Source organism: Vitis riparia, chromosome 17 (assembly GCF_004353265.1).
Source record: "Vitis riparia cultivar Riparia Gloire de Montpellier isolate 1030 chromosome 17, EGFV_Vit.rip_1.0, whole genome shotgun sequence".
In the NCBI taxonomy this organism is placed as follows: domain Eukaryota; kingdom Viridiplantae; phylum Streptophyta; class Magnoliopsida; order Vitales; family Vitaceae; genus Vitis; species Vitis riparia.
The window spans coordinates 19,842,923-19,858,948 of record NC_048447.1 but is presented as its reverse complement, the minus strand read 5'-3'; the positions used below and the strand labels follow the sequence as shown (position 1 = coordinate 19,858,948).

Below are 16,026 nucleotides of genomic sequence, written 5' to 3'. Positions count from 1 at the left end.
AAGTCAATAAATCTTTGTTTATGCCTGTTTGGATTAACTTTTTGTGTGTATAAAGTTGGGGCTAGCATCAAAACCAATAATAGATTGTTATTTTTCATCTACTCAATAGATCATTTTTTTAAGTAATAAACCCTCCTCTAAAAAAAAAAAAATTTCAATTCAATGTTAGAAAAGGTTTTTGATTTTTTGAAATAACGTCTGTCTTTTAAGACAAAATCAAAATTAGAAAAAATATATAAAAGAGTCGGTCATCTTCTTTTATGATATTAATATTAATTAATCATCTTGATTTCATATGTCATTCTTCATAAAATGAGTTGTCATCATGAGTATTTTAAAAGAGGTCGATTTCATTGGATCTCATAAATTTTGTCAAATGAATATTTTTCAATACAAAAAAACAAGACAATATGATCGCTGTTCAAATCATTTTGTCCTCATTCTTCATAATACTTTAGAAAATGGGGCTTATAGTGGTCCTTCAATCAAGGCTATATGCATGTGGTTTTTTTTCATTTGTGAGGAGTGCAAGTGGATATAAAGTCGTATTTTTTTCCAAATCATAAGGAGTAACTAATTGAATAATTATATGTAGAGAAAAGTAGATTTTATAGTCTCAATGAAATGAATAATATGAATTGGTCAATCTTTTTAGGGCATAGAAAAAGGAAAAAAAAAATAATGATTTTATGATTAGATGCCACTTTTTTCCATATGGTACAAAAAAATAATTGCTTAATCTCAGCATATATCTTAAATCATAAAGTTTTTAGAAAACTTTAATTTATTTGCTTTGTAACTTATTATAATCATATGATTTGCCTTTTAAGTTCAATTTATTTACCTTGATCTCGTTTTTTTATTTTAAAGTTTTATTTAATTTTTTATTTATCTTTAATGATTTAGGGTATATTTAACAGAGATTTTGAAAAACATTTTTAGTATTTTTAATATTTAAAAAATAAAAATTTATATTATTATAAATACCAAAAACACTTTTCAAAATCAGAGCGAAACCTATTCTTAGAATTTTAGCTTTGTTAGATATTTTTGTTGCACAAAGAATTCATCAACCAAAAACCCTAATTATAACATTGGTCAAACACTTCTCAGTCGACGTCATGAAACTAACATTTCTCAATCAACTAAAGCCACGTGTAAAAGTGTTTTAAACTTTTTTCCATTTAAAAAGCAAACCATTAAGATTGATTTTTAAATACTTCATAAATAAAATTATTTTAAAGTATGATAAAGAATGTACGTCACATGACTCCTAATTAAAAAAATATACATAGATCAAAACAAAGTTTATAAAATAATTTTTTATATTTTAAATTAATACAACGAGTTTATCACACGTGTATGAATTTTTAAATTTATTTTTTATTGCTAGTTGTTATTATTTTATTTTACTTTTAATTTTTAAGATTAGTATTTTATTTTATTTATTGTGCTTTGAGTAGGCTAAACCCAAACCCTAGGTCGTGGGGTTAGTGGGAAATCAGAGCGCGTGGGCGGTGGCTTGTCGCATTCATTCTACGTGGAGACTAGAAAAGAATTTTGAATTTGGACAGGACGTGGTGAAGGGTATATCGGTCATAGAATAATTTATAAGGGGTAAAATTGTCTAGTAATTTTAGAGAAGATAGGGACGGTGGCCTTTAAAATCTCTAACAACCGGAGAGCAGTGATGGCAGCTGTAATTTGCCAGCAGTTCTGTCAGACCGTTCAGGTATTGCCACGTATTTTTATAATCTAACATTTTCATTTAATTTTATTTACATTATGTACCGATTTAATGACGACAAGAAGATGGGTTTTGACACGTCATGGTATCGCAATCCGTCTTATTTATTTACACTTATTCTTATCACCACACTGTTTATTTATTTTTTTTTTTATAAATTAATAAATATTTTAATTTATTTTTATAAAAAGTAATAGATTATATATGTAAAAAAAAGTTTAAAAATGAAAAAATAATTAAAATAATTAAAAACACTATTTTCATATTTGAATTTTTTAAATAATTTTGTTTCTAAAAACAATTAAAATTATTTTTCTAAAACTATTTTTAAAAACATTTCCAACTTGGGCATGTAGGAATGTAGGATGCTTAGTATTATCATATTTATTCATGTATGCAGAAATATAAATCCAATTGTACTTCATATATTTGTCACGCCATGAAACATATGGAGGCATTTTCATGAAAATATATTTTGGATTATGTGTATAGATATAAGTTAACTATGATAACTTTATGTCATAAATCTTATTTGTTAACCCATTATTGTCTAAGAAGAAGAACAACAATGGGTTAGAAATCATTATTTAAGAATCATACAAAGTATTAGAAATAAGCCTCTTTTGGTTGAAATTATAAATAACCCATATCCAATCAAAACAAATAAATAATTAACCCGGTTTTAATTCAACTTGACCTCTAAATCGAGGTTTTCAACTCAAGTCTAACCAATCTTATTTTTTAAAAATTCTAGTTAAGTTTATTATGATCAGAACATATAATTTATAATTCATCTATAATTGAATTTTGATTAAAAAAAACATAATCCAAAAGATTGATCAAGTCTGTTTACACATTAGATTAAGTTTGGGTTGGATCAATTACATAAAAATAAAAAAAATCATTTAATGATAATTTTAATGAGCAATACTTTTAATTGTTAATTGATTATAATTTTTTTTGGTCCATTGCACTTTCTCATTTCTTCATGACCCTTGGACTCTTGCATCAATGGACTCTCCGCATTTCCATTTTCATTTTTAGTACTTCTTCCTTTCCTTTTCACAAGAAAACATTCCACTTATCACATGAATTGAGGTTGAAGAAGACCATGAGAAGGAGCCTCAAGGCATTCAATCATGAAAACCCAGGTCAGTTTTTAGGGATTATTGCCCTCATGAGTTTTTCTTTATTATTTTGTTAATTTTTTTTTTTTTAAAGAAACAAATTCAAACTCAATTTTACCATATTTTTGGAAAAATTCAACCCTCAACTAATTTATTTTAGATTAATAAAATACCCAATTTTTTAAAGAAAATTTTGACTTAAAAAAAGGGGTGTTTTCCTTCAAACCCAATTTTATAATATTCCTAAAAAAATTCGACCTTCAAATAAAATAATTTGTCTTATAATTTCGTTTCTTAAAATTTAAATTTCAATAAGATAAGTTTATCTTTTTGTTTTATTTTATTTGTATGATTGATTGCAGGACTAAAAGCCATCCTAGAAGAAGAAAAAAGGGCTCAACATTTCACTACTAGGGTTCAGGTTCTTGTTGCAATGTTTGGAAGGCAAGTTTTTATTTATTTATTTATTTCGATATTTGACAAAATTTAAAAAGTATTTTTTTAAAATTGAAAAATTAATTTATAATGCTTTTAAGATGATAGGTGATTCTCTAAAAACAATTATAAAAAGCACTTTAATTAAAAGTATTTTAAATAATTTCACAAATAGCTTTTGTAAATTATTTATGAAAAATAATATTTTGAAAATTTATTTTCAAAATAACATCATTGTTTATATTTAATTTATAAACAGCAAAGTGTTTTTTTTTTTGGTTTTTTTATCTCTCTCTTTTATTTTTTTATTTTTTTAAAAAAACCTTATGATTTTTTTTTTTTAAAAAAAAAGAAGAAGAAGTTTTATATATAATAAAAAATATTTAATATTAATATCATATTTTAAAAATGATGACCCTCATTTAAAATTCTGCTTCTATGCTATAATGGATGATTTGAGGTAAATGTCTTATTGCTACCTAAGACCCAATTTGATAATTATTTTTAAAAATAATTTTTGAAGGTAGTTTTATATAATAGTTTTTAAAATATGTTTTTTTAAATAAATATTTGTTTGAAATAGGAATGTTTTAATTTATTCTAATATTTTCAAATATATTTTAAAAATAATTTTTATATGTAATGTTTTATTTTTAATAATTTTTCATATTAAAAAAATAATAAAAAATAGTTTTTGAAATTTTTTGTTTTTAATAATAAAAAATTGTTTTATATTTTCAATTGTCAATCGTATTTTTCTTTTTTTTTTAAGAAAAAAAATAAAAAATTGTTTTTAAAAATAGTTGATAGATAGAGCCTTATATTTAATTTTAAGAAAGTATTAAGGAAAAGAAAAAAAATGATAAAAAATTTGAAAAAGGCTCATGTGGTACGGTGGAATACACAACACAGGATAACCCTTGCGAGCTCTTGTAGTCTCTCCCTTCTCGTTTTGAAACTGCAACAGAAAAGCGCTGCTTTCTAGGGTTTCGCCTCTCTCGTTCTCTCTCTTCTATCCTCAAGCTGTGTGCTTTGTGTGGGGTTTTCCCAGGTTGAAGTTGGGAATGGACGGAGAGGAGTTGACGGAGCAAGAAACTGCGTTGTATGATCGCCAAATTAGGGTTTGGGGCGTCGATGCCCAACGCAGGTATGTTCTTTAATTCTTCAAAAAGAAAAGGAAAAAAAAACTTCTTCTTCATTTTATGATTGATTTTGTTTGCTTGTGTATGTATTAACTTCGATTTTTTGATTGCTTGGTTTAGATTGAGCAAAGCCCATATCTTAGTCAGTGGAATGAAGGGCACTGTTGTTGAGGTAATTCGAAACTGAAGACCTTTATTTTTTGTTTTTATTTTTATTTTCAATTAAACTAGCAAGTTTTAATGTACTGGTGCATATTGTGTGATTCAATTATGGCTCTTAATTTTTAAAATTTTCATGTTTCAAAGGGCTTTATTTATTTATTTATTTTTATTATTATTATTTTTTTTCCTTTGTTTTAGCTTTAAATTTGTGAATTGAGCTAACCAGTGTCTATGCAATGGGGCATAGGGGGTTTTCGATTCTGGGCCCTTTTTTTTAAATTTTTTTTATTTTTATTTAAACGTGAAACTGGGTTTGTTTGTAGTTTTGCAAGAACATTGTTCTAGCTGGAGTTGGGAGTTTGACATTGGTGGATTCCCGGGAAGTGACTGAAGAAGCACTTTCTGCAAATTTCTTAATTCCTCCTGATGAGAATGTGTATAGCGGGAAAACTCTTGCTGAGCTGTGTTGTGATTCTTTGAAAGATTTCAATCCAATGGTTCGGGTTTCAGTTGAAAAAGGTTTGCACTTTTTGTTGCTAATGGGCGGTTTAACATATTAATCTTAGTAACAGTTCTTTATTAAAGTGATTACACTCATAAAATGAATTTTTTATCTGTCATATTTGATGGTAATAAAAATTTGATATAGGAAACAAAGGAGAAAAAAAAAAAGAACAAATTGGGTATGGCGTTCATTTTGCTTCTTATCAAACAAGAAATGAATACATCAGTAAATGCAGTAATTTAACTTTGATGCGCCAGATTTGATGCTACATCTGCACCTGGTCCATTGTTAATACTAATCATATTCATTTAAATTTATGTGGAAAGCAGTTTGTGGTGTAATATTCCTTAGGTGATGTTACTAAGTGAGAGAGTTTTAATGTCTGTATTTTTCATTCTTACAGGTGATATATCAAGTTTTGGTGGAGATTTCTATGACAGATTTGATGTTGTAGTCATCAGTTCTTGCTCCTTTGCAACAAAAGTACAATAAAAATTCATCCTCTTTTACTAGTTGTAAATGATACCCATCTCAATAAGATAAAATACTTATGTTATTTTAATATTCAGTTCATATTTATATACTGGCCTTATTTATTGAGACATTTTTTTTTGTGTTGCTTTTGCGATCTTTTCCTTCTCCTTATACTTGTTTATTCATTTCTTTTGACCATTCTTCTACCCCAGAAATTGATCAATGAAAAGTGCCGAAAGGTATCAAAGCGCATTGCATTTTATACAGTTGATTGCAGAGATTCCTGTGGTGAAATATATGTTGATTTGCAGAACTATACTTATTCAAAGGTGATCACCTTACTTATATAGTCCTACACAAATCTTTTTTATTTAATTTGTTTTGCTTGTTCTGTTTTGTTATTTTCTTGTATCACTTGTATAATACATACTGTTCCATTGCTAGCACTTGAGGCCTGGCTCAAGTGGTAAAGGGTTCGGGTGGGTTTATGGGAGATTCCAGTTTCAAGTCCAATGGGAACAAAAAGGAAAAAAGAAAAAGAAAATACCTATCAAGAGAGAGAGAGAGAGCATTTTGTTCCATTGCCGCATCGTTCAAATTGCTATGGCTAGTGGGAAAATATCATATCACAGAATCTTTTCATGGTGGGTAGTGGAAACTAATATCTTCTATGTGTGGAATATATTCAGGAAGTTTACCTACCTCTTGGAGCATTACTGTATTGGTGATGTTCTGAAAGGGTTACCTGGTAAGAGTTGGAGTTATGGCAAGGAGCTAGATTTTCCAGTCTTAATGACTGGGGCTTCACCATGTTGCTGTCTGCCTTGGGCTTTACTGGGCATTAGGTCATCTGATGGACTTTTTTTTTTTTCTAAACTTAATCGTTTTGTTCAGAACTAGTATTTTGAAGGTGCTACCTTTTTAGACGATGAAAGGTTCTAGCTTACTGATGTTCTTATAGTAATGTGCAATAGGCATGGAAGCACTAATGCTGTTTCTCTCTGTTGGCAGAAAAAACTTGATGAGACTGATGAATGCCAGTTACAGTATCCAAGTTTTGAGGTATCACTTGGTTGATCACATCTCATTCAAATGATGTATTGTTTCATTGTGCTTGTAATTATCTGACAATGCCATTCTCTACCTCTGCCTCACAAGGTTCCTTCTCCCCACCTAAAAAGGAGGAATAAAAAACTAGAATCATACCTCTTTAAGGCGGGAAATGATGCAGTCAACATGTTTCTTTCTAGGAGATTGTTTCTCACATCAATGTATATTTGGATGAGCTTTCCATGTATTTTATAGAAGAACTTTTTTTTTTCTTTTAAATCTTAAACATAAGAGTTGTTTTCTAATGGTTTGTAAGAAATTTTATGCCTACTGATAAAGCAACCACCACACCAATTATTACCTGATTAAACAGAAGCATGTGTGACTGTCTTATGAAATGGGCAGAAGAAGCACATGTTGGTGGTATATTCACTGTGTGGTCTAATAACAAATCTACATTTTTTTTTCTTTTTTAAATTTTTAAATTTTTTATTGTTATTATTTTATAATTATGAGGTATTTGGCCTTGAGGACATATATTATATTTTTCATAGTTTATACTGTGGGATCCATTCTAACAGATGCTCTTGTTGTGATGGTAAAATTGGTGCAATCATAAAATAGGCTATATTTGTTGTCCCCTATATATATGAGCTCATAAATGGTATGCTCCAGCATGCACAGGAACAGCATCTATTATTACGTTCAAGCTCAAATCTAGCTTAAATTGTTATTTTTTGATCTTTTAGACAATTGTTTGCCCACATATGAACCCATGAATGGTATGCTGTTGTCTGCACATGAATAATGCCTCTATTTTATTCAAAGAGCTTCAATGATTCTGTTTTTAACTTTTAGGATTAATTTGAGTCCATATTGCATGTCAATGATTTTGTTTGACTAATGAAGAGGTGGACTTGGAAGCCCAGTTTGTTGTTAATTTAACTGTTTATGTAATCCTCTCATGGCAGGAAGCAGTTACAATACCGTGGAGAGCACTTCCCAAAAAAGTCACAAAGCTATACTTAGCTATGAGAGGTGTGGCAAAATTACACAGATTTTTTTTTTCCTTTGAAAGGACGAAGAATAAAAAACATGGCGGTTAACAGGAAAATACTTTACCTACTTTGGTTTTTCAAACAAACAAGTACTGCTATTCCTGGGTGGAGTGGTGTAAATTTCAAGGAATGTTCAGATCATATTCACACATGGCTGAGTAATTTCCTAATTACTGCCTGATAAACATGCAACCACTGTATTGCTTGTCTTTGTTGTTTCCCTTCCTGTTAACATGGCTTGATTCCAAAATAGTATCTTGTTTGGTCCAGTGATTTTTAGAAACGATAAACACAGATGAGAGTAGTAAAAGTAGTTTTTGGATTCCCCACTTCATATATTTTGTTTTGTTTTCTTCCATTTTGCTACCTTAATTAAAGTTGATGAGGTTAAGCTCTTGAGAAATCAGAAGCATGGTCACTAACTTTTCATCTTCATAGAAAGAATGAATTTTCATTGTACATGCTCATTATTTTTGCAGTAATTGAGAGGTTTGAAGAAGCTGAGGGTCGGAATCCAGGAGAAATTTCAATTGCAGACCTTCCTGGTGTTCTGAAGCTGAAGAAGGAACTTTGTGATGCACAAGTATGCTATGTTGAAATTTATTGATCATATTGTGAATTATAATACCAAGCATCTTCTTACCAGTATTATCTTGTTCAATCGCAGTCATTCAACGAATCCCATGTTCCTGATGCTCTCCTAGAGAGATTAGTATCTGATACAAGTGAATTCCCACCGGTTTGTGCCATCCTTGGAGGAATCCTAGGACAGGTGCCTGCTTTAAACCCGCTCCTCATGCGAACTCATTTCCATTTTTAAATATCAATTGCTTTATTTGATGCAGTTCTTATTATGATTCCTTAGGAAGTTATTAAGGCGATATCAGGCAAGGGTGATCCCTTGAAGAATTTCTTCTTTTTTGATGCCATTGATGGTAAAGGCATAATAGAAGACATATCAAACCCAAACCCTGGAAGCTGAGCAGATTCTGGCTGGAAGGATTGGTAACTGCAAGATTTAAAACTTGAATCTAACTTATTATTGTCTAGGGCTTAGCTGTCGTTCCTGCAAGCTGAAGATCTTTGTGATCAATTTTTACGAGAGAAACTGAAGCTGGGTTGAAATCTCAATAACTTTCCCAGAAGATTCTGTTTAATTTATGACCCTTTTGATGTAGAATGATCCATCATTAATGTAGCCATTTGATCTTTTGACTATAGACTGGTTTCAGCCTGTTAGCAAATGGAAAATGAAACCATTTCATATTGTTTCCCAGGTTCGGAATGTTGTAAGGCTCAGAACCTTCAAAATCTTCATCCTTTTGATATTTAGGGTATGTTTGGTAGCGAGAATATTAGTTTAAACGAGGATAGAAAACAAGTGTTGACTGTTTTGAATTCATTTCTGGAAAAGAGTTTCTTGATCAATTCATGGTAAAAGTTCTATGATGCCAATGTTCATAGTCAAATTTTCATATTTTTAGTTACTTATATGTATATATATAAACAGTTGAAAATATTTTGTTTTTTTTTTTATTTATCAAAATAAGCTCTCAAAAAATTATTTTTAATTCAAAATTTATCAAATATGTTTTTTAAGGGGCAAAGTGAGATTTGATTAACTGATATGAGAATATATGAAAAAAAAAAAATTTAAATTTAAAATGGATAATTGTGTTTTGGACCAATTGGATCCAAAAATTAAGATTTGACATAAAAATTGCATAATTGATGAGAATAATGTAAAATATGAAGAGACCAATATACCCTTTAAAACTATTTTGAGTATTTTCTACCACAATATTTGATAAATTTTTTTATTTTAATTTTTTTAATAATTATTTTGAAATTTTATTATTTTTAGAAAACTATTTTTTAAAAAAATATATCATTTAAAAAAAATAATTTTGACATTTTTTTAGTTATTTTTTACATACATAATTTTAAAAATATATATTTTTCAAGATGTTTGATTTTTAAATAATAATAATAATAATTTGTTTTTATTTTTTTTGGAAAATGGTGTATTTTTTTTTCAAATTACTAAATTAAATTAAATTTTATTGAGGTTTACAAAAGAAATAAAATTTAAATGAATGCTTTTCTTTTTTTTTTTTATAGTCAATAAATGTCATTTTTGCAAAGATAAAAAATTTATATCATTCTTCTCAATTTTCATACTTTTTCTAAGTTTTGGGCTTAAATGGTGAATTTATATGAACCAAAACTTAATTTTTGACCCCAATTAAGTCCAAAACACAATTGTCCCATTTTAAAATTAGTATTATCTTCATCTAATTTAAAATACATGTATTTTTTAATAAGTTATCTAATTATTTTTAAAAATATCTTTTTATTTACTATATCATTCAAATCAATTAACAACTAGATTTCAATGTTTATCCATGTTTCTTTTAGATATTTTCCATTTAGATATTTTATTATTTTATTATTTTGGGGTTTTTTTTTCCTTTTAGATATTTTCCTTTTAAATATTTTTTAATTATTATTATATTTTATTATTTGTAGTTTTTTTTCTCTCTAAAAACAAACACTTTATAGGATTCTTATTTTAATCTCCTAAAAGTTTATAAAACATTATCCAAAAAAATCCTAATTTGTGCAAAAAAAAATCCTATTTAAATAAGATTAATATTGTTTTATTTCCTATAATTTTAAGAGGAAATATTGGCAAACAAATCCTATTTAATCATAATTGCCAATTCAAAAAGTGTAGTAAGATTGTTTATTAAATAATAAATTTAATAATATATAATTATTTTAATTATAATTAATTTATTTAATATAAATATTTATTTATTTTAATTTTTTATACTATATATCATAGTATAATCATATGTAACACATTTTATATTTGAAAAACTCTTATAATAAATTTTATTCTCTATTATATCAAACAATTATTAATATTATATAATAAATATAAATTTATTATTAGTTTATTTATTATCAAAGATATGAGTTTATTTTTAACTTATTAATACTAGAATAAACTCTTTTTTTTTTTTCAAATTCTTATTTTATAATGTTTTTAGAGAAAAAAAATCCTAAATAACAATAATAATAAAATATCTAAAATGAAGGAAAACATTTAGGTAAGGAGTTTAGTTGTTAATTAATTTGGATGATATAGCAAGTAAAAGAGTATTTTTTGGAATATTTGGATGACTTATTAAAAAGTATATGTATTTCAAATTATTTTTAAATATTTGAATATAATACTAATTTAAAATTTTTGAGGTTTTTTTTTTATATGTTTCCATATTAGTGAATTAAATACCATTTTCTCTTTTTTAAGCTTAATATTTTTAGGTTAAGACCTTGTTTCCTATTCCAAAAAAATATTTTTCTAAAAATAATTATCAAACAAACTTTTAATTTCTAATATTATATTAAAGAAATATTTAAAGGTAGTTTCATATTAGAATATAAAAAATTAATAATTTGAATTTTAAATTGGAAGGGGTCATTGAATGCTAAAAGTAAAAGCAGTCGCTTGTTACTTCCAATGTTGAAGGAATTTAAAATACTATCCAAACAAGCCCCTTAGAAAAAATAATGATAAATGTGTGGAAAATTGGAAACAAGATAATCATTCACCATTAAAAAGGAATTAAAAGCAAATTAATGGTGACCCCAGTGCCCAATAAAGCCACATCATGTGGTCAAACACTAGTCAACAAGTCTACCAATCTAACGGCACTGATTAGATCACATCAGAATATGATCTTATAAAATCACTTTATGATGATTCCCTTTATAATCTCGAAGACTCCTAAATCAAAATTCAAAAAAAGTTGAAAATGTAACCCGAACGTGGGTAGTTTCTCTTCCGCTTTAATCTCATCCCGTACTTCACAATTCAAATCAAACCCCCACCACCCACGAGTCATCATAGAATGAGAAAAAAGCAAGGGACCCCACCATGGAGGAAAGATCAGAAAGAGAAGAAAAAGATAGCGAAGAAGAAGATGATGATGATGATGAACTGGTGGTGCAGTTCAAGAATCTGCAACAGTATTGGAACTCATTACAATCAAACCCAGGAAGAATTCTACGTAGTTCATCTGATACGAAGTGCCCAGTTGGGAAATCTCTCTACCTGTTGAAAAACTCCCCCACAAATCTCATGTCTTCACTGCAGAGAAGAAGGGCATCATCTCCCTTGAGGGGAGTGTGGAAGGTGAGGACTAATGATTTGGCAGTGGAGGAGATTCTGAGAGAGAGGAGGGCAGCCATTGAGAGTGGTAAGGTGAAGGGGAGGAGGCTTTTCTGGGGAATGGAGGGTGCAACTGAGATGGATTTGGGGTACAGTGACTCGTCTGATTTGGTTCAAGATAGTGGGATAAGGTCTGTGTCTTCTGGGTCTTCCGGGTCTGCAGATGGTGATGAGAGTGATAATGGTGGAAGCAACTTCTGGGGTTGTTCTAGGTCCGGTGATGATATGGAGAGAAATAAAATAGTGAGGGTGGAGGCAAATATGGAAGAGAAGAGAGGTGATAATGGGAGAAGATGGAGGGTTTTCATGGGTTGGGTTTGTATTGCTTTCGTTTTATTTACACTTGGGTTTATCTTATTGAGGAGCTTTGAGGGAGATGGGGATGGAAATGAGGTTTTTCTAGTCCCAACATGAGATCTCTCTCAGATATATGTGATTGGGTTCTATGGAGGAGGTTGATGAATGATGAACTCCTTTGTTTATATTTCTTATCAGGTACTTTTCTGTTTATTAGATTTTCTTTTCTTGTTTCGGATTGATTCTAATAGGAAAACAAAGAGACTTTGATCTCAGATTTATTCTAATAGGAAAACAAAGAGACTTTGATCTATCTCATATATATAATAATTGGCTAAGAAGTGATAATTGGTGGCTGTTGTGCATGTGTTGGTGATGAGAGGATGATGATGCTCAATCCTAGAGGAATTAAGAAAAGCAGTGAATCCAAGGCATTTTCCAAGAAAATTTCAAAATGTTCTTGGAATAGGAGAGTCCATGTATAATTACCCTATTTCCTCTAGTTTACATCTGCATTTTCTTCTGCAACTGCATTTGATAAAGCCAAAGAAGAGAAGCCTTGTAATCTGCAATATAGAACATTCATTCTCAGACACAATATTTTTATTTCTGCCCAAACCCTTGACCCAAATGCTTAAAAGAATTCATCCTTACACACCACAAAGAATGGTTTTCAATCCAAATACCAAAAACCTAAAATTGGTTTTCAATCTTCATACAGTGATCATATCACAAGATCCTCCAAAATGAAAGACAGTACTGGTTTCAACTTTCTCCACAGGAAAATCACTTTCCAAGAAATGATATGGGTGTCCACCACTCTTTCCATATCATTCTCATATTATTTATATACAAAAACACATTTTGGTGAAATGGAAATACTCATGAGATGGGAAAATATGATTGCATCTGCCTCAAGATGTGTTCAAAGTTCTCGGTGGGCTTCTCCACAGGGTGTGTATGAATGCCTTCATAGGTTGTGACTACAATCTCTTCATCTTTTGAGAGGCGTTGGACCTGCTTCTTCACATTGCAGTCTTTGTACGTGCACCGATAGTAGCTTCTACAAACAACAAAAATGAAAGAAATAATCACTATATCATCTATGAATATAAGATCATGTCTTTTTTCACTTCATACAATTAGAAAAATGAAAGGGTGTCAATTTGTGTTGGTGGGTAGTGATCGTCCCAAACGAATGATAAAGTTAATAAAGTTAGGTTATGTCTTATATAACTCTATATGATTAATATTTCAACTAAACTTACTAAATTATTCAAATTAAAAATAAATTTAAAATGAGTCAAATAGTTTAAAACATATTGGATTTGAATAATATTAACGAATCATATCAAACTTGACCACTAGTATAAAAAAGTACATGGAAAAAAATTCTTAGACATGGAAACAAGTGAATTTTGGGAAGGAAAGAGAAATTACAGAAGGGTATGAGAGCAATTTTAATGCTGTGGAAGGCTAAGCAGTGGGCGAGGAGATGTAGGAAGTGGGTAAGGAGCTAAGGTGACGATGCTGGCAATAATGGAGATGGTGGTGATTGTGTCCATTTCTTAGCTAATGCTTGTGGTGGCATTAGTGGTGTTGATGCATGGTGGTAACTTAGCTATATTGGCAATGCAGTGATCTGATGGCGATGGCGATGGTAGTGGCAAGAAAAAGAAGTGTACTTCTTATATGTTATCTAAATGGAGCTTACCTAAGATCTATAACACTGTTTTGAAGAAATTTTTAATGAAATCCTATAATATATGGTTTTTTTCCAAGTGGAAAGAGTCGCGTCCTAATATACTAATGGCAAAGTCTGTTTGATACCTAGGAATTGGAATGCGAATATGATGGAAAATAAATCAAAATTCTAATAAGAACGAGATTTGGTCTCATAATATATATATATATATATATATATATATATATATATATATATTTATAAATTTTTTATTCTTATTCTTATTATAAAAACAATCCAAACACATCAACAAATAAAAATAAGAATGGACTTGACTTTTGTTCTATTCCCATGCCCTATTCCAACATTCCAAACACGACAATAACCCGAGAAAGAGATGCTATGTGAAGAATACAAAGAATAATATGATCTAAAATTTGATTAGAATCAAATCACCTACTTCAAAAAATGCAATGCAAAGACTTGTACTCAAGGCAAGTAATCAAGCTGCAGTTTGAGAGTATGTCATATGAATACTAAACCACATATCATATAGGGCAAATCTGAATGGTCTCTTCCATATGGCTTGCAGTAAATTGCAAACATGATGGATCATGGACCGTACGTATGGTCCTTTCCTGTATATACTAGTAGTATTCATGTGATAGAATCTGACTGCAGATCAGAACTCATCATACATGATGATGATCTCTCTGGGTCAATACATTCTTTGCATTTTCATGCAAAGATGCATGGTTGCAGGAGTATCATGCCAAACTGCAACTGGGATTTTGCTTTCTACTTGGTTATGCAGGCAGGCAGGCAATGGTACTACCAGGAATAATGGAGAAGAGTGTCGAGATATTCTTATATAAGAAATTTCCATGAAAACCCAAGATCAGAAAACCAAAAGAAATGACAAAATGATGATGAGAGGTACTAACTGACCTGGGAAATTTGTTGTTCTTGACTGCTTTCTGCCCATATTTCCTCCATCGATACCCATCATCAAGGATATCAACATGGCTCCTCGTTTGAAACGCAAATCTGTGCTTTCTAATCTTCTTTTGACCTTCCTTTTTACCTGGTTTTTCCTTGGTCTCAGAGGCATCAAAACCAGCACTCTTATAAATGTTCATAGCATGAAAATTTGCCATGTTTGGTGGAAAAGGATTTGCGGGTGATTTTGATGAACCGGGAAAAAGTATTTGGTGGCCTTCCATTAGAGAGACTGAGAGAGATTGAGATTAAAACAGACGGATTTTACGAAGAAGATGAATAAACAGGCTTGTGGTGGGAAAAGAGGGGATGGGAGGAAGAAGTTTATGCGATGGTAAAAGGCAGAACACAGAAAAAGAAGGGCGGCCTAATGGCTAGCGTCCAAATTCACTTTTCTCTGCAGAGAAAATTGAGTCCTGCAATATCACACACCCGTCCCTTTCCTGCATAGTCAAAGGTGTCGTGGACGGCACGCAAACTGCAAAAATATGTACTAGATTTGAAGTCCCACGATTACAATCACAAGAGACGTCTTTGATGGGAAGAAGTTCCAATTCCGAACACAGTACATATAATAATAGGTGCTATCCATGTCAAAGCTCGATATGATTCCCACCAGCTTGTCTATACGATTTAAATTCAGCATGCTGTTCAATAGTTTGGATGGAATATAATTGACTTTCATCAAATTTTATATGACTTGTATTTTCTGTTTAATAAATAAATAATTTTTAAATGAATTTTAATCTGATTGAGATATTAATCATTTAAGCTTATATAAGATCGTACTCAATTTGATTATTAAATAAATTAAATGGGTTGTACGATCTATAACCTATTTAATAATTAGATAGTATCTAAATTTGTATTTTTGATATAATTATTATTTGTGTTTTGGTACAACACGAATACGACTCTGACTCATCTACGTGAATTACCATTTATAATGCTATACATATATAAGACTTTTCTATTCTAAAGTTTTAAAGATAGTATTTATATACAAGAAAATGAATCATTACAAATAATATAAAAATCAATTTTTTTGACCAGATGTAGGAGTTTATTTGTTTTATCATGCGAGAAATATTTATTTAACATTTGGT

At 29.8% G+C, this 16,026-nt stretch overlaps 2 protein-coding genes across 3 annotated transcripts; one reads left to right on the top strand and one right to left on the bottom strand.

Moving 5' to 3' along the window:
• Positions 1-4,223: 4,223 nt before the first annotated feature.
• LOC117905134 (SUMO-activating enzyme subunit 1B-1) lies at positions 4,224-8,976 on the top strand. 2 transcript variants are annotated; one of them, XM_034818044.1, is made up of 10 exons: positions 4,224-4,456; positions 4,572-4,623; positions 4,937-5,132; positions 5,522-5,601; positions 5,805-5,921; positions 6,604-6,654; positions 7,614-7,680; positions 8,180-8,283; positions 8,368-8,472; positions 8,546-8,631. In XM_034818044.1, exons 1-10 carry the CDS (start codon positions 4,374-4,376, stop codon positions 8,555-8,557), a joined length of 867 nt encoding a protein of 288 aa, XP_034673935.1. In that variant the 5' UTR covers positions 4,224-4,373; the 3' UTR covers positions 8,558-8,631. The 2 variants fall into 2 exon arrangements, with proteins under 2 accessions (XP_034673935.1, XP_034673934.1); XM_034818043.1 differs by having other exon boundaries at positions 4,228-4,456; positions 8,566-8,976.
• Positions 8,977-12,804: 3,828 nt separating this feature from the next.
• LOC117904259 (probable WRKY transcription factor 75) lies at positions 12,805-15,287 on the bottom strand. Its single transcript, XM_034816780.1, has 2 exons — positions 14,870-15,287; positions 12,805-13,300 (listed from the first exon to the last, which is right to left on the bottom strand). Exons 1-2 carry the CDS (start codon positions 15,142-15,144, stop codon positions 13,120-13,122), a joined length of 456 nt encoding a protein of 151 aa, XP_034672671.1. The 5' UTR covers positions 15,145-15,287; the 3' UTR covers positions 12,805-13,119.
• Between the last annotated feature and the right edge of the window lie 739 nt (positions 15,288-16,026).